The sequence below is a fragment of the Hypanus sabinus genome, chromosome 1, assembly GCF_030144855.1.
Source record: "Hypanus sabinus isolate sHypSab1 chromosome 1, sHypSab1.hap1, whole genome shotgun sequence".
Taxonomy (NCBI): domain Eukaryota; kingdom Metazoa; phylum Chordata; class Chondrichthyes; order Myliobatiformes; family Dasyatidae; genus Hypanus; species Hypanus sabinus.
The window spans coordinates 208862012-208889751 of record NC_082706.1 but is presented as its reverse complement, the minus strand read 5'-3'; the positions used below and the strand labels follow the sequence as shown (position 1 = coordinate 208889751).

General features: G+C 42.5%; 1 protein-coding gene across 1 annotated transcript in view; it reads left to right on the top strand.

Annotated features, from left to right (window-relative positions):
* rad54b (RAD54 homolog B) overlaps window positions 1–27740 on the top strand; it is a 201930-nt gene that overhangs the window by 115065 nt on the left and 59125 nt on the right. The window contains exons 4-8 of the mRNA XM_059984898.1: window positions 2662–2931; window positions 6533–6826; window positions 9886–10048; window positions 20162–20387; window positions 25015–25222. Coding sequence (XP_059840881.1) covers window positions 2662–2931; window positions 6533–6826; window positions 9886–10048; window positions 20162–20387; window positions 25015–25222 — 1161 coding nt within the window. The remainder of the gene's footprint in view (window positions 1–2661; window positions 2932–6532; window positions 6827–9885; window positions 10049–20161; window positions 20388–25014; window positions 25223–27740) is intronic.

Genomic DNA, 27740 nt, shown 5'->3' with positions numbered 1-27740 from the left:
TTTGACCATGGATGTTGCGTCCCAGCTGTCTACATGATACGCAAGCCAGGGCAGTACAATGTGGAGAGCAAGCTGTTGCCCATGTAGCAGGCTCCACCTCTCCATACAGCTGATGAATTCACAGGAACGATACAGTTTGGCACCAGCTGTGTTGCAGGAGTTGCCAGTCAGCACTGAGCTCAATGTAGGACTGCCTTAGGGACTTCAGGTCTGGCTTTTTCCTTTGGCGTTTACTCCCGGAGCCTTCCCCGTGAGTGGGTATAGCCACAAGGCAGTGGAGGTTTGAGATCAGAGTTTTTCTGATTCTCACATTCCTTCTCGTATGTGAGCTGTCAACCACAGCAGATGAGCCCCACAGAAGTGACTGGTTTTAAGATGCTAGTAACTCACCTTTGCGCCTTCTGTCTGTAGAAACAGTTCCACCAGACTTAGTAGCAAGCTACAAGTGAAGGAGAGGAATTGGACATGGTTTTCAGAGGCCATTTATAGACAATAGACAATAGACAATAGGTGCAGAAGTAGACCATTCGGCCCCTCGAGTCTGCACCGCCATTCTGAGATCATGGCTGATCATTCACTATCAATACCCAGTCCCTGCCTTGTCCCCATATCCCTTGATTCCCCTATCCATCAGATATCTATCCAGCTCCTTCTTGAAAGCATCCAGAGAATTGGCCTCCACCGTCTTCCGAGGCAGTGCTTTCCACACCTCCACAACTCTCTGGGAGAAGAAGCTCTTCCTCAACTCTGTTTTAAATAACTGACCTCTTATTCTCAATCCATGCCCTCTGGTACTGGATTCTCCCAACATCTGGAACATATTTCCTGCCTCAATCCTATCAAATCCTTTAATTATCTTAAACGTTTCAATCAGATCCCCTCTCAATCTCCTCAATTCCAGCGTGTACAAGCCCAATCTCTCCAATCTCTCTGCGTAAGACAGCCCTGCCATCCCAGGAATCAACCTAGTGAATCTACGCTGCACTTCCTCAATTGCCAGAATGTCCTTCCTTAAACCTGGAGACCAAAACTGTACACAATATTCCAGGTGTGGTCTCACCAGGGCCCTGTACAAATGCAAAAGAACATCCTTGCTCTTGTATTCAATTCCCCTTGTAACAAAGGCCAACATTCCATTTGCCCTCTTCACTGCCTGTTGCACTTGCTCATTCACCTTCATTGACTGGTGAACTAGGACTCCTAGGTCTCTTTGCATTTCTCCCTTACCTAACTCGACACCGTTCAGACAATACTCTGCCCTCTTGTTCCAGCTTCCAAAGTGGATAACTTCACATTTATTCACATTGAATGACATCTGCCAAGTATCTGCCCACTCACTCAGCCTATCCAAGTCTCCCTGTATTCTCCTAACGTCCTCTTCGCATGTCACACTGCCACCCAGTTTAGTATCGTCAGCAAACTTGCTGATATAGTTTTCAATGCCCTCATCTAAATCATTGACATAAATCATAAAGAGCTGTGGTCCCAATACAGAGCCCTGTGGTACCCCACTAGTCACCTCCAGCCAGTCTGAGAAACACCCATTCACTGCTACCCTTTGCTTTCTATCTGCCAACCAGTTTTCTATCCATGTTGAAACCCTGCCCCCAATGCCATGAGCTCTGATCTTACTCACCAATCTCCTATGTGGCACCTTATCGAATGCCTTCTGAAAATCTAGGTACACAACATCCTTGTTACACCCTCAAAAAACTCCAACAGATTAGTCAAGCATACTTTGCCCTTGGTAAATCCATGCTGGCTCAGCCTAATCCTATTTCTGCCATCTAGATGTGCCACTATTTCGTCCTTAATAATGGACTCAAGCATCTTCCCCACGACTGACGTTAGGCTAACAGGGCGATAGTTCTCCGTTTTCTCCTTCCCTCCCTTCTTGAAAAGTGGGACAATATTAGCCACTCTCCAATCTTCAGGAACTGATCCTGAATCTAAGGAACATTGGAAAATGATTACCAATGCATCCGCAATTTCCTGAGCCACCTCTTTTAGAACCCTCGGATGCAGACCATCTGGACCCGGGGATTTATTAGCCTTCAGTCCTACCAGTCTACTCATCACAGTTTCTTTCCTAATGTCAAACTGTCTCAATTCCTCTGATATCTTATGACCCTGGCCCATCCATACATCTGGGAGATTGCTTGTGTCCTCCCTGGTGAAGACAGATCTAAAGTATGCATTAAATTCTGTTGCCATTTCCCTGTTTCCCATAACAATTTCTCCAATTCATTCTTCAAGGGGCCAACATTGGTCTTAACCATCTTCTTTCTCCTCACATAGCTAAAAAAGCTTTTGCTATCCCCTTTTATATTCCTGGCTAGACTGAGCTCATACCTGATTTTTTCTCTCCGTATTGCTTTTTTAGTTATTTGTGATGTATGCCAGAGGGAGTATTTACTGGGTAATGGGAGCTTATCCGCACTACTACCCCACCCCCCACCCCTCCTTTCCCAGCTACGACAACCTTTAGGAACCTTGTACAGTGAGCAGCCCGCACAATCTGCTGCCAATATACTGTGCCCACTGTGTTTGTAAGGCATCTTGGTAATGTCAGTTGTCCCTATATTCCCATAGCTGATGTCGTGCTTCTGATTTGAATTACTTTTGCCAGGTGTAATTTAAACATATTGTGCTTTTCCGCAGATGCTTCTGCCCAGAAACAGTTGAAGCCAAAACAACCACTTGAAATAAGAAAGCAACTCGAGAGGCCAACGCCACTGATGTCACTTCAGCCTTCAAGTGTGGCGAAGCACACGGGAGAGAATGCCACTGACACGTTTGTTGCATACTACAGTGTCCTGTGGTGTAAGGCGTCAAAGAAGAAACACAAGAAGTGGGAGGGAGATGCAGTTTTGATTGTTCGGAAGACGTCTGTGCTTCTGAAGGACATAGAAGGCAAAGACATTGGAAAAGGTTAGCACTGTTACTTTATAGTTTATTTAGCAGTCTATCAGTTCTCTCCATGACCATTGGGTTTTCCTCTGGGTGCTCCAGCTTCCTCCCATATTCCAAAGTTGTGTAGCTGTGGACGTGCTATGTTGGTGCTGAAAGCACGGTAACACCTGTGAGCTGCTCCCAGCACAGCCTCGGACTGTGCTGGCCATTGATGCAAGCAACAAGAGAAAATCTGCAGATGCTGGAAATCCAAGTTACACACACAACATGCTGGAGGAACTCAGCAGGTCAGGCAGAATCTATGGAAAAGAATAAACGTTTGATGCTTCTGGCCGAGACCCTTCATCAGGACCAGAGGAAAAAGGTGAAAAGGTGGCGGGTGGGAGGGGAGAAAGAAATGTAAGGTGGTAGGTGATAGGTGAAACTGGGAGAGGGGGAGGGGTGAAGTAAAGAGCTGGGAAGTTGATTGGTGAAAGAGATAAGGAGCTGGAGAAGGGGGAATCTGATAGGAGAGGACAGAAGGCCATAGAAGAAAGGGAAGAAGGAGGAGCACCATGGGGAAGCAATAGGCAGATAAGAAGATAAAGTGAGAGAGGGAAATGGGAATGGAGAATGGTGAATTAGGGGCATTACTGGAAGTTTGAGAAATCACTGTTCATGTCATCAGGTTGGAGGCTACCCAGATGGGATATAAGGTATCGCTCCTCCAACCTGCGTGTGGCCTCATTACAGCAGTAGGGGAGGCCATGGACTGCATTTCATTGTATGTTTCAGTGTTCGTGTGACAGATAAAGCTAATCTTTAAGATCTTAATCTTAAAATTTTTGGGTTGCATAAGGATTAACATATTCTGTTTACAAAATGATTTTACCCCCTCTTTTGAATTTTGAACAATCTAAAATGGGGGGCAGGGGAGCACAGCAATGAATATTTTAAAGATTAAAATGTGAAATGCATCATTTTCCATCAAAACAAATCAGTGAGGCTTGTGCTGGGCAGCCTGCAAGTTTCAGCATGCTTCCAGTACCTAAATAGTATGCCCATAATTCCCTGACCCTAAACTGTACGCCTTTGGAGAGTGAGAGGAAGCCATAGTACCTAGACAAAACCCACGCAGTCACGGGGAGAACCTACAAACTCCTTACAGACAGTGGTGGGAACTGCACCCCAATACTACCCATGGGGCTGTAACAGTTTTTCACTAATCACTATTTACCAAGTAATGAAATGCCTAGCATTTCATATCGTGTCGAGTAATAATATTTGATTATTTTTCATTCTTAATTTGGTGAAAACCCTGAAGAATTTGTGATTAGATGAGAAAATTTATACATTTGAAAAGCTTCTATGTTGTAATTAAAGGAACGAAGCAGAGGTGAGAAATTCTAAATTTTGGGGGCAGAAATTATAGTAAATAAGTCTGTTTCTTTTAGAGTATAGAATGTAGAAAATTATCGCACATTACAGGCCTTTCAGCCCATGATGTTGTGCTGACCTTTTAACCTACACTAAGATCAATCTAACACTTCCCTCCTACATAGCCCTCCATTTTCCAATCATCCATTTGCCTATCTAAAAGTCTCTTAAGTGTCCCTAATGTACCTAACTACCACCTCCCTGGCAGGGAGTTCTACTCAGTCCTTACTGTCCGTAAAAAACTTACCTGCCCGCCCTTCCCCCCATTATTTCTTTCAATCACTTTAAAATTATTCCCCCTTGTATTAGCCATTTCTGCCCTGGGAAAATGCCTCTGGCTGTCTACTCTATCTATTCCTTTTGTACACCTTTTTCAAGTCACCTCTCATCTTCCTTTGATCCAAAGAGAAAATCCCTAGCTCGCTCAACCTGTCGTCACAAGACAGGGTCTCTAATCAGGCAGCATTCTGGTAAATCTCTTCTGACCCCTCTCCAAAGCTTCCACATCCTCCCATAATGAAGCCAGAACTGAACATAAAATTGCAAGTGTGCTCTAACCAGGATTTTATAGAGCTGCCACATTTTGTTTGACCTTTTGTCTGTTTCCCATATTTTTTATTTTTATTGTGTATTTACTCTCCCATTGTATATAATCAAATATCTTTGCTTCCAAAGTTTAAGTGTGTACGGTCCTTTGTAGAAGTATTGCGATGACTCGAGTTGAGTGTGATGTTCTTCTAAGGGGTTGTCTGTTGGTGGGTCCTCAGGTGTCTGTGGAGGCCGATCTGGGATCCACGTATCCTGGTAAGTGGTGGCTGTGGTTAGTGGTTGGGTGTGTTGGTTGCTCAGTCTCCTTTCACAGTTGCTGGTTATTCTCTGGGCAGCAAAGGAAACACTTCAAAGACAACATCAAAATCAGCTTGAAAAAGTCAATGTTATATTTAATAACCAGTAAGACGTTGCACTTAATAGATACACTTGGAGAAAATCTTTTAAGAGGGACCTGAATTACAAGAGAATGACCTCCACACAGAGTCCTTTGTTGTATGAAATATAAGACCATAAGACATACGAGCAGAATTAGGCCTTTTGCCCCATCACCTGTTCTCTGTCATTCCATCAAGGCTGATTTATTATCCGTCTCAACTCCATTCTTCTGCCTTCTGCCCTAACTAATCAAGAACTTATCAACTTCCGCATTAGATATATTCAATGATGTGGCCTCCAAAGCTGTCTGTGGCAATGAATTTGATAAATTCATCACCCTGTGGCTAAAGAAATTCCTCCTCATCTCTGTTCTAAATGAGTGTCCCTCTATAAAGAGACTAGGTCCTCTGATCCTAGACACTCCCACCTTAGGAAACATCCTCTCCACTTCCACACCATCTCAGCTTTTCAATATGCAATATGCTTCAATGCAACCCCCCCCCCCCCCCATTCTTCTAAACTCCAGTGTATACAGGCTCAGAGCCATCAAACACTCCTCATACATTGACCGTTTCATTACTGGAATCATTCTTGTGAATCTCCACTGAGCAGTGCTAGCACATCTTTTCTGAGGTAAAGGGCCTAAAACTGCTTACCATACTCCAAGTGTGCACTGGACAATGCCTTATAAAGCCTGAGCATTACATCCTTGCCCTTATAGTCCTCATTGGTCAGGGTCAACTGTGGATGTTGTGTCTTAGCTGTCTAGATGCACCAACCAGGGCAGTATGATAAGGAGAGCAAGCTGTTGTCCATGTAACAGGCTCCCATGCAACTGATGAACCCAAAGGGGTGGCTGAGGCCGACACAGTTTGACATCAGCAGCCTAGCAGGAGTTGCCAGTCAGCGATGAATTCAACATAGGACTGCCTGAGGGAGGGTACCCCACTCTGCATTTTTCGCTGGGGGTTTACTCCCAAAGCCTTCTTCATGCGTGGGTATTGCTGCAAGGCAGTGGAAGTTTGAGATCGGAGTTTTCCTTCTCTGAGATGAGCTGCCAGCCATAATTGATGAAGCCCATCTGCCCAAAATGACTAATTTTAGGCTAATAATATAAATATTTTATAAATACTTTTCCCTCTAAATCATATACTACATATGTACTTTGATGATAAATATACTTTGAAAGCCTTTGACTTTAATGGGTGATTATGCAGCAATGTCTCCAAATGAGTACAAACAAACTGGAGTTCTATGTTCTTTCTTTGTCTTTTAGGAACAGGATATAAATTAAAAGAACTTGCATCCCTTTCTGAAGGCCAGACGTTAATGATTGGTGGGAAGGAGATAGAGATTATGGGAACGATTTCAACAGAGGACTTTATGAGTGGCCGCTGCTTCCACACTACAGCTGCTGCTTCTTCAGATCTGTCACGGCCACCCACCTCGCAGCCGCCTTTGCTTAAACAGTTTACTTGCCCACTGAGGAATGCTGCTGGACTGAGCCAAACAGAAGACTTTAAAAAACCCTTAATGGACTATAAGCCTCGGCATGATCCACATGCACCAAGTAAGCATTGTAACTGATGATTTGCAACTTTGCAGTTGCTGACTTAATGTTGCTGACAATGTTAAATAGTACTAGTGTTGTGATTAACTGCTGAATCCATGAACTCAGAATCAGAATCGTTGATGTATGTTGTGAAATTTGATGACTTGTGGCAGCAGTACAGTGTAATGCATAACATATTGCTGTAAGTTACAATAAGATAAATAAATAAATAGTGCAAAAAGAAACCCAAAAGTGAGGGAGTGTTCATGGGTTTATTGAAGCTGACATAAAACCTCCGGTGTGTGTCTTCATGCTTTATACTTCTTCTCTGATGAAGTAAGAAGAGGGCATGTTTTGGGTGATGGGGATCCTTAATGATGGATGCTGCCTTCTTGAGGGATTGCCCCTTGAAGATGTCCTCAGTGCTGGGGAGGCGAGTGCCCATGATGATCTACTATAAATAGCTCTAATGGCAGGACTTCCAGCTCACTGAAACAATTGAAATTCCACTTTCACTAAGTGAATCTCGTTTTAATCTCCACACATTCCCCAGACTCTTACACTCGTCTGTGCTCGAAAGACATTTGGCAGTGGCCCATTAACCTGCCAATCGCCATGTCTCTGGGAGGCGGGAGGAAAATAGAATGCCTGCAGGAAACTCAGGCAGTGATGAGAAAACAGAAAGGGTAAGATGAGGGAGCACACACTAATCCTCATAGAGGGGTCAGGTGGAAAGAGTTCAATTTCAAGTTCCTAAGTGTCAATATCCTGGGCCCAACATATCGAAGCAGCAACAAAGAAATCACAACAGCAGCTATATTTCATTAGGAGTTTTCTTTATTATTTTTATTTTTGAACTACTTACTTAATTTAACTGTTATATATATATAAACACTTACATACATACACACACAGTCAGCCCTCCGTATCTGCGGGTTCCACGTCCGTGGCTTTAACCAACTGTGGATCAAAAATATTCAAAAAAAATTCCAGGAAGTTCCAAAAAGCAAAACTTGAATTTGCCGCACACCGAGCACTACACTGAATCCACGCGAATGAAGTGATGTGTAGGTATACCCTGCTGTAGCCCCCCCCGCCATTTCACAGATCCTCAGTCCAGCACTCGTCGTTTGAGCATTGTTCACCTCGTGTCTCGTTCGTTCGCTAACTTGTGTTGTGAGCAAGAGGAAGGAGTTTAAGGCATAGCTAGCTATGTAAAGCGCTACAGCCTCAAGAACTTAAAGATCACGGGACAATCGGCATTGGCTGATGCCGAGGCAGCATCAGCGTTCCCAGAAGAGCTACAATGGTTGCGTCTGTACTGAACATGTACAGACTTTTTTTCCTGTCATTATTCCCTAAACAGTACAGTATAACAGCTATTTACATAGCATTTACATTGTAATAGGTATTATAAGTAATCTAGAGATGATTTAAAGTATACGGGAGTGCGTGCGTTGATTATATGCAAATACTACGCCATTTTATATAAGGGACTTCAGCATCCATGGATTTTGGTGTCCGCGGGGGATCCTGGAACCAGTCCCCTGTGGATACCGAGGGACAACTGTATATACTTACTGTAATTCATGTTTTTTTTACTATTATTATGTATTGCACTACTGCTGGAAAGACAAGAAATTTCATGACGTGCTGATGATATTAAAAATAATTCTGATTCTGATGTGTAAATTCTATGCATCCACCACTTTCTGTAAAAAAAAACTACCTCTGGCATCCCCCCATACTTTCCTCCAAACACCTTAAAATTATGCCCCCCTCATATTAGCCAGCTCTGCCCTGGGAAAAGGTCTCTGGCTGCCCACTTGATTCTGTACACCTCTGTCAAGCCACCTCTCATTCTGGAAAGAGGAAAGCCCTAGCTTGCTCAACCTTTCCACAAAAGAGGTGCTCTCTAACCCAGGCAACAACTTCGTAAATCAAGTTGATTTGATCTGCCTCATGACATTTATCTTAACAATTTTGTCTTTCAGACAGCATTCAGATTTGTTTTCTCATGTACATCGAAACATACAGTGAAATGCGTTGTTTGCATAAACAACCAACATACGAACATAAGAAATAGGTGCAGGAGTCGGCCATCTGGCCCGTCGAGCCTGCTCCGCCATTCAATAAGATCATGGCTGATCTGGCCATGGACTCATCTCCACCTCCCTGCCTTTTCCCCAGGGACGTACTGAGGGCAGCCTGCAAGTGTCGCTACACATTCTGGTGCCAAAATACCATGCCCGCGATACTCAGCAGAGCAACACAGAACACAGCACAACAAAACGGAGAACAGCAAGTGACAAAGCAACAATAAAAAAACAAACCTCGTTCCTCCCTCCCACCCACCCATGGACATACACAGTCTTCTATCCCAGGACAGGCCTCTTTGGTCTTGGATATATTTAAAGCAGAGGTTGATAGAGGTTCACGAGAATGATCCCAGGAATGAAATGGTTAATGTGTAGAAGCGTTTGATGACTCTGGGCCTGTGATTGCTGGAATTCAGAAGAACGAGAAGAGAATCTCATAGAAACCTATCAAATATTGAAAGGCCTAGATAGAGTGGACATTGAGAGGATGTTGCCTGTAGCGGGGGAGTCTAGGACTAGAAGGCCCTGCATCAGAATAGAAGGATGTCCCTTTAAATCAGAGATGAGCAGGACTTTTTTTAGCCTGGAAGTGGTGAATCTGTGGAATTCATTGCCACAGACAGCTGTGGAGTCCAAATCATTGAGAGTATTTAAAGTGAAGTTAGATAGATTCTTGATTAGTCAGGATGTCAAAGGTTTGGGGGAGAAGGCAGGAGAATTAAGTTGAAGGGGATAATAAATCAGCCATGATGGAATGGCGCAGCATTCAATGGGCTGAATGGCCTGTTTCAGCTTTTATACATTATATTCTTATGGTGTTACAAAAATTATTATTCATTGCAGTAAAACTTATTGATTCATGGGTATAAAATACTTTACTGTTTTAGTGTATAATATTATTATATGTATAAGCACAGGAATAATTTTGTAAAATACTGAAGATAATGGTTAAGTGCCTAGTTCTCAATTTACCAACAGATGCTTTAGTAATGCCACGGCCAAATCTGAGTCACCAGTGGATCTTCAATAAAGCTGGTCTGCCAGTGGTGGATGTGGTGGTCGATCCCTACCTGACCGTACACTTCCGACCTCACCAGAGGGACGGTGTCATTTTCCTCTATGAGTGTGTCATGGGAATGAGGTAGGGGGCTCTCTTTTCTCATGGAATGGCATGGTACTGTTACAAAATTCTAATCAAAACCAATGGATGAGATCTATCAAGATTGTTATATCTTTCATTTAGATTTTAATTATGGAGCAGACCTGATGGGCCAAATGGCCTACTTCTGCTCCTATATCTTATGGTCCATTTAGTACAAAGTGTTTGTGAAAACATGATCCTACCTTGTTGAACAGGTATGTTTCATGTTGATAAAATTGTAAATAACCTCAATACAAATCCAATGCATCATTCAACAAATGCAAAAATATTTATTAAGGTAAATAGAACATAGAATATAAACATTACAGCACAGTGCAGGCCCTTTGGCCTGTCATGTTGTGCCAATCTTATCTATCGACTCAATCAATATCTATCAATCAATCAAGTGACTCTAACCCTTTCCTCCCACATAACCCTCCATTTTTCTATCATCCAAATGGCTGTTTAAAAGTCCCTAATGTATCTGCCTCCAAAACGATCCCTAGCAGGGTGTTCTGTGCATACTTTCCTCCAATCACATTAAAATGATGCCCCATTGTATTATCCAATTCCACCCTGGGAGAGTCTCTGGCTGTCCTCTCTATCTGTGCCTCTTTATCATCCTGTACACCGCTTTCAAGCTCCCTCTCATCCTCCTTCACTGCTAAGAGGAAAGCCCAAGCTCTCACAACCTATCTTCGTAAGACATGCTCTCTAATCCAGGCAGCATCCTGGTAAACCTCCTCTGCAGCCTCTCTAAAGCTTTCACATCCTTCCTATAATGAGGCCATCAGAACAGCAGACAACATTCCAAGTGTGGCCTAACAGGGATTTATGGTCGTAGGATGTGTCACTTCTCTAAACAACCAACACTATGCAAGGTTGTGTTGGGGGCAGCTCGCAAGAGTCACCATTTATTCCAGCGCCAACATAGTTGCTCGGCAGAACAGCACGAGCAAGAACAACCAAACAGTACAACACAACATGTATGAGATCTATCCAGATTGTTATGTCTGTTGATTCTGTTATGGTTACTATTCCATAGATTTATTGAGCATGCCCACAGGAAAATCAATCTCAGCATTGTTTATGGTTACAGATATGTATTTTGTTAATAAATTTACTTAGAACGTGATAAAATTGTAAATCAAAATCAGAATCAACCAGAATCAGGTTTATTATCACCGGCACTTGATATGAAATTTGTTAATTTAGAGTAACAGTTCACTGCAATACATAATCTAGCAGAGAGAGAGAAAAAAAAATAAAACATAATAAAAAATAAACAAGTAAATCAATTATGTATATTGAATAGATTATTAAACAATGTGCAAAAACAGAAATACTGTATATTAAAAAAAGTGAGCTAGTGTCCAAAACTTCAAAGGCCATTTAGGAATCGGATGGCAGAGGGGAAGAAGCTGTTCCTGAATCACTGAGTATGTGCCTTCAGCCGTCTGTACCTCCTACCCGATGGTAACAGTGAGAAAAGGACATGCCCTGGGTGCTGGAGGTCCTTAATAATGGATGCTGCCTTTCTGAGACACCGCTCCCTAAAGATGTCCTGGGTATTTTGTAGGCTAGTGCCCAAGATAGAACTGACTAGATTTACAACCTTCTGCAGCTCACTTCGGTCCTGTGCAGTAGCCCCTCCATACCAGACAGTGATGCAGGCACTACCACAATGCAACTCAAATTCATCATTCCACATGTTAGAAATAAGCCAAAAATATATCACCATAAAAATAATTATTAAAAGAATTATTTCATATATTTTCCCAGGAGCAGGCACAGGATCAGTACTTTAATCTAGAAATATTTATGTGCTACATAAAAGAATGTAATTAAAAACATAATTGCATGATTCTTGACAGTTTGGTTAAAAGACACTGGTGCATGTGAAGCACGTAATCTCAAAGGTCTGATTCTTGTAAGATGTCAGTTTGGTTCAGATTTAGATTTACAGTATTTACCACACGTACATTGAAATGTACAGAGAAATGTGTGGTTTGTGTTAAGACCCAACCCAGTTCGAGGATGTGCTGGGGGAAGCCTGCAAGCATTGCCACGCATTTTAGCACCAAACGAAAGATAACTAGACATGATGCCGTTTTGTCAAATGGTGTGTTGCACACAGGTGGACAGTGCCTTGGCTAATTTGTGAATGCACAGTGTAAGAATGGGAGAAGCATATTTTGTCGAGTTATGTGCCACTTTCTCTAATCCATCTCAGTGAATGGATCAACCTACAGAAGGTTCATAGAGCACAGAACTGGGCCCTTCGGCCCACCATGTACATACTGACCCTTTTAAGCATCTTCATCAGGGCTTCCAACCTTTCTTACGCCATGGATCCCTACCATTAACCAAAGGGTCTGAGAACCCCAGTTTGGGAACCCCTGATCTACTTGAATCCCATCTGTGTGCATCAGTATGGTAATTTTTTTTTTGAAGTCTTGACAATTTAAATGATTGCCCCTTCAGTCTAGACCATAAGACATAGGAGCAGAATTAGACCATTCATCCATCGAGTCCATGTTGCCATTTCATCATGGCTGATCCCAGATCGCATTCAACCCCATACATCTGTCCTCTCCTTTGATGCCCTGACCAATCAGGAATCAATCAACTTCCACTCTAAATATACCCACTGTCTTGGCTTCCACTGCAGTTGTGGCAGAGCATTCCCAAGATTCGCCACTCTTCGGCTAAAAAAATCCCTCCTTACTTCGGTTCTAAAAGGTCACCCCTCAATTTTGACACAGTGTCCTCTAGTTCTGGATACCTCCACCAGAGGAAACATCCTCTCCACATCCACCGTATCTAGTCCTTTCAACATCCAGTTGATTTCAATGAGAGCCCCATGCATTCTTCTAAATTCCAGTGAGTACTGGCCCAAAGCTGCCAGATGCTCCTCATATGTTAACCCCTTCATTCCCAAAATCAACCTCTTGTATGTTCTCAGGACTCTCTCCAATGACAACACATCCTTTCTGAGATATGGGGCCCAAAACTGTTGACAATACTCCAAGTGTGGCCTGACTAGTGTCTTATAAAGGCTCAGCATTATCTCCTTGCTTTGATATTCTAATCCACTTGAAATAAATGGCAACATTGCATTTGCCTTCTTTACCACAGACTCAACCCATGAATCAACCTTCTGGGATTCATGCACGAGGACTCCTAAGTCCCTCTGCACCTCTGATGTTTGAATTTTCTTCCCATTTAGATAGTAGTCTGCACTATTGTTCTATTTACCAAACTACATTTTAATACATTTCCCAACAATGTATTCCATCTGCCACTTTTTTGCCTATTCTTAGAATTTGTCTAAGTCTTGCTACAATCATGTTGCTTCCTCAGCACTATCCACCCCTCCAACTATCTTTGTATCATATGAAAACTTTGCCACAAAGCCATCAATTCCATTATCCAAATCACTGACGAACAGTGTGAAAAGTAGTGGTCCTCTGAGGAACAGCACTACTCACAGACAGCCAACCAGAAAAGGTCCCTTTTATTCCCACACTCCTGCTTGTCAGCCATTCCGCTACCCATGCCAGTATCTTTCCTGTAATGCCTTAGGATTTTATCTTGTTAAGCAGTCTCATGTTAAGCACTTTATCAAATGCCTTTTGAAAATTTACATAGATGATATCCACTGACTCTCCTCTATCTATCCTGCTTGTAACTTCTTTGAAGAACTCTAACAGATCTGTCAGGCAAGATTTCCCTTCACAGAAACCATGCTGACTTTGACTTATTTTATCATTAGTCTCCAAGTACCCTGAAACCTCATCATTAATAATAGACTCCAACACTTTCCCAACCACTGAGGTTAGGCTATCTGGCCCATAATTTCCTCTCTTTTGTCTTCGTCCCTACTTAAAGAGTGGAGTGACATTTTCAATTTGTCCCAGTCTGCCAGGGCCATGCCAGAATCAAGTGATTTTTGAAAGATTATGACCAATGCATCTGTTATCTCTTCACCAGCTTCTTTCAGGACTCTGGGATGTAGTCCATCTGGCCCAGGTGACTTATCCAACTTAAGACCTTTGAGTTTGCCTACCACTTTTTCCTTCAGTAATAAATACCAGTGGCACTTACTCCTGCTCCTGACACTCAAGGACTTCTGGCTTACAGTTAGTGTCTTCCACAGTAAAGACCAAAGCAAAGTACTTTGGTACTTTGCCCTCAGCTAGTTTGCCCTCATATTTCATCTTTTCCCTTCTTATAGCTTTTTAGCTGCCATTTGTTGGATTTTAAAAACTTTCCAATCACCCAACTTCCCATTCACTTTTGCTACCTTTTATGCCCTTGGCTTTTATGCAGTCCTTAACTTCCCTTGTCAGCCACAGTTGCCTAACCTTGCCATTTGAGAACAACTTCTTCTGTGGAACATATCTATCTTGAGCATTGTGAATTATTCCCAGAAACTTCAACCACCTCTGTTCTGCCATCATCCCCTCCAGTCCACCTGGGCAGGCTCCTCTCTCATGCCTCTGTAATTCCCTTTATTCCATTGCAATATTGATACATGTGACTTTCGCTTCTCTCTCTCAAATTGCATTATGAATTCAATCATATTATGATCACTGCTTCTTAAGGGTTCCTTTATGTTAAGCTGACTAATAAAATCTAGGTTTTTACACAACACTCAAGATAGTCTAAGATAGTCTTTCTATAGTACTCTAAAAAGCCAACTCGTAGGCATTCAACGAATTCCCTCTCTTGCGATCCGACACCAACCTGATTTTCCCAATCCCCTTGCATGTTAGTTCTTCCATTACAATTGTGATTATTATGTTGCCTTATTATATGCCCTTTTCCGGCTCCCTTTGCAATCTCAACCCCACATCTTGGCTACTATTTGGAGGCCCTTATATGACTCCCATAATGGTGTTTTCACCCTTGCAGTTTCTTAACTCCACTCACAAAGATTCAATGTTCTGGACAGGGCGGGTGGATGATGCCAGTATAACGAAATGTGGACAGATTACTAGGACATTTGAGAGAGAGAAAGTTGAGACTTCAGACTGCAGGAGCTCGCTACAGTAATGGGTGAAGTTTGATAGTTTCTCATGCCCAAAGGATTGGGTTGATTAACAGCACGCAGTGCATATTGGATATGTGACTGTCACTTTGTACGATCCATACGTGGATTCCTGGAGTACTCTGTGGCGACCACTTTTTGTTAACCCTTTCATGGATTCGGGTGTGTTATATGGTTACCACTCGTGCTAAGGAGTATTCCATGACTGTCACCTTGTGATATCTCTACGTGGGTTTTAGAACACTACTCGTTGGCTGAGATCTTCTGTGACTGTTACCTTGTTTTCCCAGTGTGGAACCATTGGATTTCTTCGTGGACACCTCCTCGTTATATTTTAATGTGGATTTACAAGTTTCTCTTCTCACCTATTTCGTAGATTACTAGAACTTCCTAGCTTGCCACCTTAAGACTATGAGGGCTGTCCCTAAGCCTGTCAGTTTGGGAGCCACAAACGCATAACACTGTTAGTTTCTATTTAGGAGAGTAGTTTGTTTAATCTTCTGTATTTTGGGTAGATACTAATAAAAAATAGTTGTTTAACATTAAAACTTGACTCAGGTTGTGGTCTATTGCTGCTGGTGCGTAACACTACATATCCTAATGCCCTGGCTTGTGCATCTAGACAGCTAGGATGCAACATCCATGGTGGACCCTGACCGACGGAGACCTCATTTATGTGCTGGGGAAGTTTTTTTGTGATTGTTCTGTGCACTATTTTTATTAAAAGCAATGTTGGGCAATAGGTTCATATTAAGTGTGCCATGGTAGCACAGCAGTTAAGTTTCATGCTATTACAGCTCAGGGCGGAGTTCAATTCCGGTACCGTCTGTAGTTGCACATTCTCCCCGTGATTGCGTGGGCTTGCTCAAGTTTCCTTCCACTGTCCAAAGATATATGGGTTAGTAGATGAACTGGTCATTGTATGATCAGATAGAGGGGCTGCTGGGCATTGCATCCCATTGGGCTGGAAGGGCCTGTTCTGAGTAGTATCTTTAAATAAATAAATTCAAAATAAATAGTTTGGTTAAAAAAAACTCAAGTGCTAACTCACACAAAATGCTGGAGGAACTCAGCAGGTCCAGCAGCATCCATAGAAATGAATAAATGGTCAACGTATATGGCTGAGATCTTTTTTCAGGACTGGAAAGCGGGAAGAGGCCAGAATAAAAATTTGGAGGGAGGGGAAGGAGTACAAGCTAGATGGTGATAGGTGAAGCCAGGTGAGGGGGAAGGCGGGTGGGTGGGTGAGGGAGATGTGATGATGTGAGAATCTGGGATGTGATAGGTGGAAAGGGTAAAGGGTTGGAGAAGAAGTAATCTGATAGGAGAGGGGAATAGACCATGGAAAGAAGGGGAGGGGGAGGGGCACCAGGAAGAGATGATAGGCAGGTGAGAAGAAGAGGTAACAGGGCAAGGCGGAAAATTGAAGAAGAGAAGAGGAGAGAAAGGGAGAGGGGAAAATTTACCAGAAGTTGGATAAGTAGATTTTACTGAAAAGGAACTGTTTGTTCCTTTCTATGGATGCTGTATGAGCTGCAGAGTTCCTCCAGCATTTTGTTTGTGCTGCTCTGGATTTCCAGCATCTACATAATCTTTTGGGTTTATCAAGTGGTAAGTCATATTTTTGACTGAGCAAACTCGATAGCAGTAAGCATCCTTGTCTGTTCCTACGAGGTGCCTTACAGATCTCATTGATTTTACCATATTAATGGATAATCAAAAGGGACGGCAGTTAGCACAATTGCTTTATGCCAATCAGGGTTCGATTCCCATTCCTGACTGTAAGGAGTTTGTAAATTCTCCCCATGACTACATGGGTTTCTTCCAGGTGCTCCAGTTTCCTCCGATATTCCAAAGACCTATGGGGTAAAGTTGATAAGCTGTGGACATATTATGTTGGCTTTAGAAGCAAGGCAATACTTGGAGGATACCTCTTGAACAGTCCTTGCTGATTTGATTTGATGCAGGCGGCAGATTTCACTGTATATTTCAGGATCAAAATCAGATTTAATATCACTGACATTTGTTGTAAAATTTGTCATGCAGCAGCAGTACAGTGCAATACATTTTAATAAAACTGAATTATAGTAAGAAGTGCATATATATTTTTAAAGTGACATTAAATAACTAGTGTTAAAAAAAAGTAGGGAGGTAGTGTTCATTGGTTCATGATCCATTCAGGAATCTGATGGCAGAGGGGAAGAAGCTATTCCTGAATCATTGAGTGTATTCCTTCAGACTCTTGTACCTCATCCTTGATTGTAGCAATGAGAAGAGGGCATGTCCTGGATGTTTCATTGTACAGGTGACAAATAATGTTAATCTTTAGATCATTAGAATACCAAAAAGTCCTTATGATGTAAACTGCACGTGGCACAAAAGCAAGGTGCTCTGTTAAAGGATTTGTAGTCCACCCTATCAAATTTACTGTGCGCTTCTGACTTTCAATAATGTAAATAAATCAATAAAGTATAATAAGACCATAGCACCATAAGATATAGGAGCAGATTTTGGCCATTAGGTCATTTCATCATGGCTGATCTAATTTTCCTCTCAGTCCCAATCTCCTGCCTTCCCCTATATCCCGTTATGCTCTGACCAATCAAGAATCTATGAACCTCTGCCTTAAATATGCATGAAGACTTGGCCTCCACAGCTGCCTGTGGCAAAGAATTCCACAGATTCACCACTCTCTGGCTAAAGAAAATCCCCCTCACCTCCATTCTTAAAGGATGCCCCTCTATTCCAAGGCAGTGGCCTCTGGACCTAGACTCCCACAAAATAGAAAACATCCTCTCCACATCCACTCTATCAAGGTCTTTCACCATTCGATAGGTTTCAATGAGGTCACCCCTCATTCTTCTGAATTCTAGTGAATACAGGCCCAGAGCCATCAAATGCTCTTCATATGACAAGCCATTCAATCCTGGAAACATTTTTGTGACCCTTCTTTGAACCCTCTCCAGTTTCAGCAAGTGCTTTCTGAGCTAATGGGCCCAAGCCTGCTCACGTCACTCCAAGTGAGGCCTCTCCAGTCCTTTATAAAGTTTCAACATTACACCCTTTGCACTTAGATTCTAGTTCTCTTGAATGCTCACATGCATTTCCCTTCCTCACCACAAATTCAACCTGAACTCTGAAGTTCTCAGATTTGTGCCTTGTGCCTCAGATTTTTTGTATTTTCTCTCCATTGAGAAAATAGTCAACTGTTTCATTTCTTCTACAAGGTGTTCAACACTCTATTGCATCTGCCATTTCTTTACCCATTTTCTTAATCTAAGTCCTGTAGCCTCTTTACTTCCTCAAAAGTACCTGCCCATTGACCTATCTCAATATCATCCGCAAACTTTGCAACAAAGCCATTTATTCTATCCTCCAAATCATTGACATAAAATGTAAAAGGAATCGGTCCCAACACAGACCCCTGTGCACACCATCAGTCACTGGCAACCATCCGGAAAAGGCTCCCTTTACTCCCACTCTTTGCCACCTGCCAGTCAGCCACTGTTTTATCCATGTTGGAATTTGTCCTGTAATACCATTGGGCTTGAAGCTCGTTACGCAGTCTCATGTGTGGCACCTTCTGCTCCTATATCTTGTGGTCTTGTGGCCCTTCTGGTAGTCCAAGTACACAACATCAACCAATTCTCCTTTGTCTAAAAACACAAAATGCTGGGAGAACTCAGCAGGCCAGACAGCATCTATGAGAGGAGGTAGTGATGACATTTCGGGTCGAAACCCTTCATCAGATGGAGGGTTTCACCTCCTGATGAAGGGTTTCGGCCCAAAACGTCATCACTACCTCCTCCCATAGATGCTGTCTGGCCTGCTGAGTTCTGCCAGCATTTTGTGTTTTTATTTATTTCCAGCATTTGCAGATTCACTTGTGTCTCCTTTGTCTATCCTGCTTATTATTCCAAGAATTCCAACAGATGTGTCAGGCAAGATTTTCCCTTGAGGAAGTCATAAGTCCGGGTGACTTACCTACCTTCAGACCTTTCAGTTTTCCAAGAACCTTCTCTCTAGTTAGGGTAACTTCACACACTTAATGCCTCCTGACACCTGGAACTTCCACCATACTGCTGGTCTCTTCCACATTGAAGACTGATGCAAAATACTTATTTAATTCATTGTCATTTCATTGTCCCCCATCACTACCTCTCCAGCATTGTTTTCCAGCGGTCTGATATACACTTTCGCCTCTCTTTTGTATCTGAAGAAACTTTTGTTATCTTCTTTAATATTATTGGCTAGCTATAATATCAATATTCTATAAGCATTTGATATTTTATGCTAATTTGTAACATTTATTTTATCATTAAAACTAGGCAGTTGAATTGAATTGACCTTATTTCTTACATCCTTCACATAGATCTTTACATTGCGTCTCCATCTAAATGTGCAATGTGTAATCATAATAATTAATAATAATTTATAATAAATAGAACAACCAATATAACATAGAATACACTCAATCAGCATGAGTTAATCAGTCTGATGGCCTGGTGGAAGAAGCTGTCCTGGAGCCTGTTGATCCTGGCTTTTATGCTGTGGTACCGTTTCCTGATGGTAGCAGCTGGAATAGATTGTGGTTGGGGTGATTCAGGTTCCCAGTGATTCTATGGGCCCTTTTTACACACTTGTCCTTGCAAATGTCCTGAATCATGGGAAGTTCACATCTACAGATGCGCTGGGCTGACCTCCCCAGAGGTCTGCAGAGTCCTGTGATTGAGGGAAGTACAGTTCCCATACCAGGTAGTGATACAGACAGTCAGGAGACTCTCAATTGTGCCTCTATAGAAAGTTTTTGGGATTTGAGGGCCCATACCAAACTTCCTCAAATATCTGAGGTGAAAGAGGCACTGTTGTGCCTTTGAATGGATAGTTGTATGGATGGTTTAATGCTGAACTACAATATGAATATTATCTATATATATATATTTGCTACTTTTATGCTGATTTATAAAGTTTAATTCTGATTTTCAAGTTTTAAATCCAAATTTTCTGACAGATGTCAGTGATAATAAACCTGGTTCTGAAATAGAAGCGATTATTTTCAGGACATCTGGCAGGTTCGGTGCTATTCTGGCTGATGAAATGGGTTTGGGGAAAACCCTGCAGTGTATTGCCCTGATTTGGACCCTGATGCGCCAAGGACTTTATGGGAACAAGCCTATCATCAAGAAGACTCTTATAGTCACACCAGGAAGTCTTGTGAAGAACTGGGTCAGCGAGTTCCACAAATGGCTTGGACCGGAGAGGTTAAAAGTTTTTGCAGTGGATCAGGTAGTATAATTTTACCCTTTATGTCTCTTCCTTCTTCTTTGATATCTTTATAGGGTTCCCATTTGAATAATAAAAATTAATTGCCAGTAATATTCAGCAATTCAAAATTCCCTTGTTCAAAGTAAATTTATTATCAAAGTACATACATGTCAGTATATATGTAGAGATTGGTCTACATTGTGGGCATCACTGAGTCGTGGCTGAAAGAAGGCCGTATTTGGGAGCTGAACATCAAAGGATATGCTTTGTATCAAAGGATAAGCAGGAAGGCATAGGAGGTGGTGTGGCTCTTTGGTAAGAGATGGAATTACATCTTTAGAAATACATAACACAAGGTCAGAGAATGTTAAATCTTTGTGGGTGGAGTTAAGAAATTGCAAGGGTAAATAAATCATTATGGGAATCATATACAGACCTCCAAATAGTAGCCAAGATGTGTGGTTGAGATTGCAAAGGAAGCTGGAAAAGACATGTAATAAGAGTAATGTCACAATTATAATAGGGAATTTCAATATGCAAGGGGATTGGGAAAATCAGGCTGGTGTCGGATCATAAGAGAGGGAATTTGTTGAATGCCTTGTGCTTATGCTTAGTCCTACTTGGGGAAAGGTAATCTTGGATTCGGTGTTGCGTAAGAACCCAGATCTTATAAGGGAGCTTAATGTAAAGGAACATTTAGGAGGCAATGATCATGATCTGATTGAGTTCATACTGCAATTTGAGAGGGAGAAGCATAAATCTCATTTATGAGTATTGCAATGGAATAAAGGTAGTACAAAGGCATGAGAAAGGAGCTTGCCCGGGTGGATTAGAGGGGGATACTGTTGGGGATGATGGCAGAGCAGAGATGGTTGAAGTTTTTGGGAATTAGTTCACAAGGTACAATATAGATAAATCCCACAGAAGAAGCTGTTCTCAAATGGCAAAGGAAGGCAACTGTAGCTGACAAGGGAAGTTGAGGACTGCATAAAAGCCAAGGAAAGGGCATATAAGGTAGCAAAAGTTAGTGGGAAGTTGGATGATTGGAAAGTTTTTAAAACCCAATAAAAGACAATTTAAAAAGCTGTAAAAGGGAAAAGATGAAATAAGATGGCAAACTAGCCAATAATATAAAGCAGATACTAAAAGTTTTTTCCGTTATATAAAGACTAAAAGAGAGGTGAGAGTTGATATTGAACCACTGGAAAATGATGCTGGTGAGGTATTAATGGGGCACAAAGAAGTGGCAGATGAATTTAACGGGCACTTTGCATCTGTCTTCACTGTGAAAGACACTAGCAGTGTGCCAGAGGTCCGTGAGTGTCGAGGAGAAGGAGTGAGCGCCGTTGCTATTACAAAGAAAAAAGTGCTAGGTAAGCTCAAATGTCTTAAGATGGATAAGTCACCTGGACCAGATGGACTACATCCCAGAGTCCTGAGAGAGGTTGCTGAAGAGATAACAGATGCGTTGGTCATGATCTTTCAGGAATCACTTGATTCTGGCATGGTTCCAGAGGACTGGAAAATTACAAATGTCAATCCACTCTTTAAGAAGGGAGACAAGAGAGGAAATTATAGCAACACACATAAAGTGGTGGAGGAACTCAGCAGGCCAGGCAGCATCAATGGAAAAGAGTACAGTCAGCGGTTTAGGCTCAACAATCTTTCAGCAGAACAGCTGAAGGGTCTCAGACTGAAATGTCAACCGTACTCTTTTCTAAAGATGTTGCATGGCTGCTGAATTCCTTCAGCACTTTGTGTGTGTCGCTTGGATTTCCAGCATCGACAGATTGTTTTCTTGTTTGTGAGAGAATATTATAGTCCAGTTAGTCTAACATCAATGGTTGGGAAAAAATTGGAGTCTATTATTAAGGATGAAGTGTCAGGGCACTTGGAGGCTAATGATGAAATAAGTCAAAGTCAGCATGGCTTCTGTGAAGGGGAATTTTGTCTGGCAAATCTGTTGGAGTTCTTTGAGGAAGTAACAAGCAGGGTGGACAAAGGAAAGGCAGTGGATGTCGTTTACTTGGATTTTCAGAAGACGTTTGATAAGGTGCCACACATGATGCTGTTTAGCAAGATAAAACCCATGGTGTTACAGGAAAGATACTGGCATAGATAGCGGAATGGGGACAGGCAGTGAGTGGGAATAAAAGGGGCCTTTCTGGTTGGCTGCTGGTGACTCGTGGTGTTCCCCAGGGGTCAGTATTGGGATCGCTGCTTTTCACAATGTTTGTCAGTGATTTTGATAATGGAATTGATGGCTTTGCAGCAAAGTTTACGAATGCTACAAAGATAAGTGGAGGGGTAAGTATTGTTGAGGAAGCAATGCGATTGCAGCAGGACTTAGACCAATTGGAAGAATGGGCAAAAAATGGCAGATGGAATACATACAGTGTTGTAAAATGACAACACTGACTCCTAGACTCCCAGAAGGTTTATATCCAGGTTGTGTTGGTGGCAAAGAAAGCAAATGCAATGCTGGCATTTATTCCAAGGGGAATAGAATATAAAAGGAAGAGATAATGCAGAGGCTTTATAAGACACTAGTCAGGCCGCACTTGGAGTATTGTCAACAGTTTTGGGCCCCATAACTCAGAAAGGATGTGTTGTCATTGGAGAGAGTCCAGAGGAGGTGCACAAGGATGATTCCAGGAATGAAGGGGTTAACATATGAGGAACATTTGGCAGCTTTGGGCCTGTACTCACTGGAATTTAGAAGAATGCAGGGGTGGGGGGAGGATCTCATTGAAACCTATTGAATGTAGATAGGGCGAATGTGGAGAGAATGTTTTCTATGGTGGGGGTATCCAGAACTAGAGAGGACAGCCCCATAAATGAGGGGTGATCTTTTAGAACAGAAGTAAGGTGGAGTTTTTTAGAAACATAGAAAACCTACAGCACAATACAGGCCCTTCAGCCCACAATGCTATGCTGAACATGTACTTACTTTAGAAATTACCTAGGGTTACCCATAGTCCTCTATTTTTCTAAGCTCCATGTATCTACCCAGGAGTTGCTTAAAAGATCCTTTTGTATCGAGAAGTTGACTTCTCTAACTTCCATTAATGCCCCTCCTCCCCTTCTTACCCCATCCCTGACATATTTAGTTTTTTTTTCTCTCCCTCTGCCCATCACTCTGCCTGTTCTCCATCTCCCTCTGGTGCTTCCCCCACCACTCCTTCTTTCTCCCGAGGCCTCCCATCCCATGATCCTTTTCCTTCTCCAGCTCTGTATCACTTTCGCCAATCACCTTTCCAGCTCTTAGCTTCATCCCACACCCTCCGGTCTTCTCCTATCATTTCGCATTTCCCCCTACCCCCACTACTTTCAAATCTCTTCAAATCTTTCCTTTCAGTTAGTCCTGACGAAGGGTCTCGGCCCAAAACGTCGACAGTGCTTCTCCTTATAGATGCTGCCTGGCCTGCTGTGTTCCACCAGCATTTTGTGTTGTTTGAATTTCCAGCATCTGCAGACTTCCTCGTGTTTGCTCAGGGTTGTATGTTGTGATGTGTCTGTACTCTGATGATAAATTTTACTTTGAAGTTTGTACTTTGAGGGGTAATGAAGTGAGAAGATGGGAGGTGATAGATGAGGGGAAAGGTGAGTGAAGCTGAGTTGGTGAGGGAAGGGGAAAGAGCTAAGAGATGATAGATGGGTTAAAGGGCTGAAGCAGGAGGCATCTGAGAGGGGTAAAAGGAGAGGACAGTGGACCACAATAAAAAGGAATGGGGGAATAGAACCTGGGGTGATGATGGACAGATGAGGTGAAGAGGGGAGGCAAGAGGGGAGCCAGAATGGGGAATTCAAAAAGAGAAAGGGGGAGGGCGGAGAAATTACCACAAGTTGGGGAAATCGATGTCCATGCCGAAGGCGTCTCCTTCCCAGGGAGCAGCAGCTGGTGATCCAAAGGTATGAAGGACAGGTCTGCGCAACAGCCGAGGCCACGCGGCTCCCCAGTAATCTGAATACGTGTCAGGTTATGATACTTAGAAACAGAACATTAACAAGGAACAAGGGGGGGGAGTGGGTGCTACAACAGATAATGGGAAATTTGAAAGCTAATGATGTAGGGCAGCAAGCAAGGCTGCTGTTGATCTGATCTGTCTTCGCAAGTATGAAACCAAGCAAGAATCATCCTAGTGACTACAAGATCGTAAAACATTGGAGCAGGATTAGGCCATTTGGCCCATTAGTGGCTTATCCATTTCCTTTTCATTGCCTTCACAGCTGCCAGTGGCAATGAATTCCACAGATTCACCACCTTCTGGCTAAAGAAATTCCTCCTCACCTCTGTTTTAAATGGACATCCCTCTATCCTGAAGTTGTTCCCTCTGGTCCTAGACTCTTCCACCGTAGGAAACATCTTCACCACATCCACTCTATCTAGGCCTTTAAAAATTTGAAAGGTTTCAATGAGATCTCCCCTTCCTTCTTTTAAATTTCAATGAATACAGGCCCAGAACTATCAAACTCTCCTCATATGACAAGCCTTTCAATCCAGAGTCATTTTTGTGAACCTCCACTGAACCCTCTCCAATGACAGCACATCTTTTCGTAGATAAGGGGCCCAAAGCTGCTCACAGTACTCCAAGTGTGTCCAAGTGAGGCCTCTGTCTCTGATCTTTGTTAACGTATTTACCTACAGGATCATAAAGTAGAAGACTTCATCGCTTCGCCACTGTACTCGGTTCTTGTCATCAGCTATGAGATGTTGCTGCGGTGCCTGGAACAAATTCAGAGCATTCAATTTAACCTATTAATCTGTGATGAAGGACACCGTTTAAAAAACAGCTCGATTAAGACATCCACGGCAATTCTTAGCCTCTCTTGTGAGAAAAGAGTGATTCTCACTGGTAAGTTATCAATAAGTCATTGGTGCAGAACTGAGAGCAAATTAATTTTCTGAGTACATATATTTATTTATTTAGTGATGCAGCAACCCCTGACAAACTCAATTAACCCTAACCTAATCACAGGAGAATTTTACAATGACCGATTAACCGACTAACTGGTATGTCTTTAGACTGTGGGAAGAAACCAGAGCCTCCGGGGAAAGCCCACACATTCCATGGGAGAACATACAAACTACTTACAGAATGGTGCCAGATTTGAACTCCAAAGTCTGGAATGCCCCGAGCTGTAGTAGTGTCGCACTAACCCCGATGGTACCAAGCTGCCCAAATATCACCATATACTGGAGATACATTTTCTTGAGGGCATTCACAGAAGACACAAAAATACAATAGAATCAATGAAAAATTACGCACAAAGGTGGACAAACAACTACTGTGCAAATACAAAAGGACAAATAATTAATAAGAAACAAATAAATAAATAATATTGTTGTCCTTTATGGCTTTATCTTTCTTTCAAGATGCAACTTGTATCTCCTCTGTCTTGATGGAAGCAGTACAGTCATAGTATTGGAACGTAGAACAGAACTCTAGCCACCCACTCTATCTATGCCTCTTATCATCTTGTACACCTCTATAAAGTCACCTCTCATCCTCCTTCGCTCTAAAAAGAAAACTGCTAGCTCATCCACCCTATCTTCATAAGACAATCCAGGCAGCATCCTGGTAAATCTCTGCATTCTCTCTAAAGTTTCCACATGCTTCCTATAATGAGATGACGAGAAATGAACACAATATTCCAAGTGTGGTCTAACCAGGGTCTTATAGATCTTCAATATTGCCTCATGGCTTTTGAATGCATTCCCCGACTGGTGAAGGACAACACACAAACACGTTCTTAAGAACCCTATCGACTTGCATGGCAACATTGTGGGGATCTATGGATGTAGACTCCAAGATCTCTCTGTTCCCTCCACATGACCAAGCATCTTGTCATTAACCCTGTATTCTGCCTTCAAATCTGACCCTCCGAAATGAATCATTTCACACTTCTCCTGGTTGAACTCCATCTGTCATTTCTCAGCCCAGCTCTGCATCCTGTTAATGCCCCTTGCAACCTGCCACAACCTTCCACACTATCCACAGCTCCACCAACTCCAGTGCAGTACCAAGCCAACGGGCCCACCTAGGGTCCATGCTGAACTAGTACCATCGACACACATAGAGTGCTGGGTAAAGGCAGGTGCATTAGGGGATTTAAGAGACTCTTAGATGAGCACATGGATGGTAGAAAAATGGAGAGTTATGTGGGAGGAATGGGTTAAATTGATTTTGGAGTAAGTTAAATGGTTGGCACAACATTTATGAGCCAAAGGACCTGTACTGTGCTGTAGTGTTCTATGTTCTATGGCACTTGCATAAGTTAATTGGTTTATATGTACATTTACTTTATTAAAGTTCAAAGTAAAAAAAATTTCAAAGTATATACAGTACTGGAGCGGAAAATGAGCTTGTAAATCTGGTGGGAGCAAACGATGTTGGGAATGGCGAGGGTGGAGCGCCGTGGGATGGGTGACAGAGAAGGAGTACCGGGGCAGGGGTTGACGCAGGTGCAGACACTCCTAGCCCTGAGGCACCTAGCAAACAGGCCTGTTGACTCTGTCTATCTACTACCCCTAATGGATTGGACTGGAGAACTGTTTTTTTTTGTTATTTTATCGTTATTTAATTGTGTTTTTTGTGTAATTTTCTTGTAGATTAACTTTCTTGTGTTTCAGAATCAGGCCTATAATCACTGGCATATGTCATGAAATTTACTGTTTCGTGGCAGCAGTACAGTGCGATGAAAGGCCCTCTGTTGTTCAGGGTCGATCACAGATGTTGCATCCCAGCCATCTATGTGATACGCAAGTCAGGACAGTATGATATGGAGAACAAGCTGTTGCCCTTGCAGCAGGCTCTACATTGAAATACATAATTATAGAAAAATATAAATTACAATAAGAAATATATGTGTGTGCGCATGTGCGCAAGACTTTTGCACAATACTGTATTTGTCAACAGAACGGAGAAAGAGTTAAAAATCTGGCGGGAGCAAAGGATGTTGGGAATGGTGAGGGTGGAGCTCCCTGGGAGGGGTGAGGGACAGGTGGCAGGGAAGGAGTGCTGGGGCAGGGTGGTGGGTAGTGTGAGTGCAGACACACCCAGCCCTGAGACACCAGGCAAGGTCATTTGATTCCAAACGATTGGTTTATTGATCATTACAGAATGTCCCTCTGGTGCTTCCTGTTCCCTTCCCCTTCTCTCGACCATGATTCCCCTCTCCCTGTCCCCACTCCCACAACAGAGACCGTTATCGGAATCAGGTTTATCATCACACACAAGTGAAATTTGTTGTTTTTTGGCAGCAGCAGAGTGCAATTCATAAAATTACTACAGAGTTGTGCAAAAGTCTTTGACCTAGATACACCATATCTATGTGCCTAACACATTTGCACAGTATTGTGTGTGTGACCGT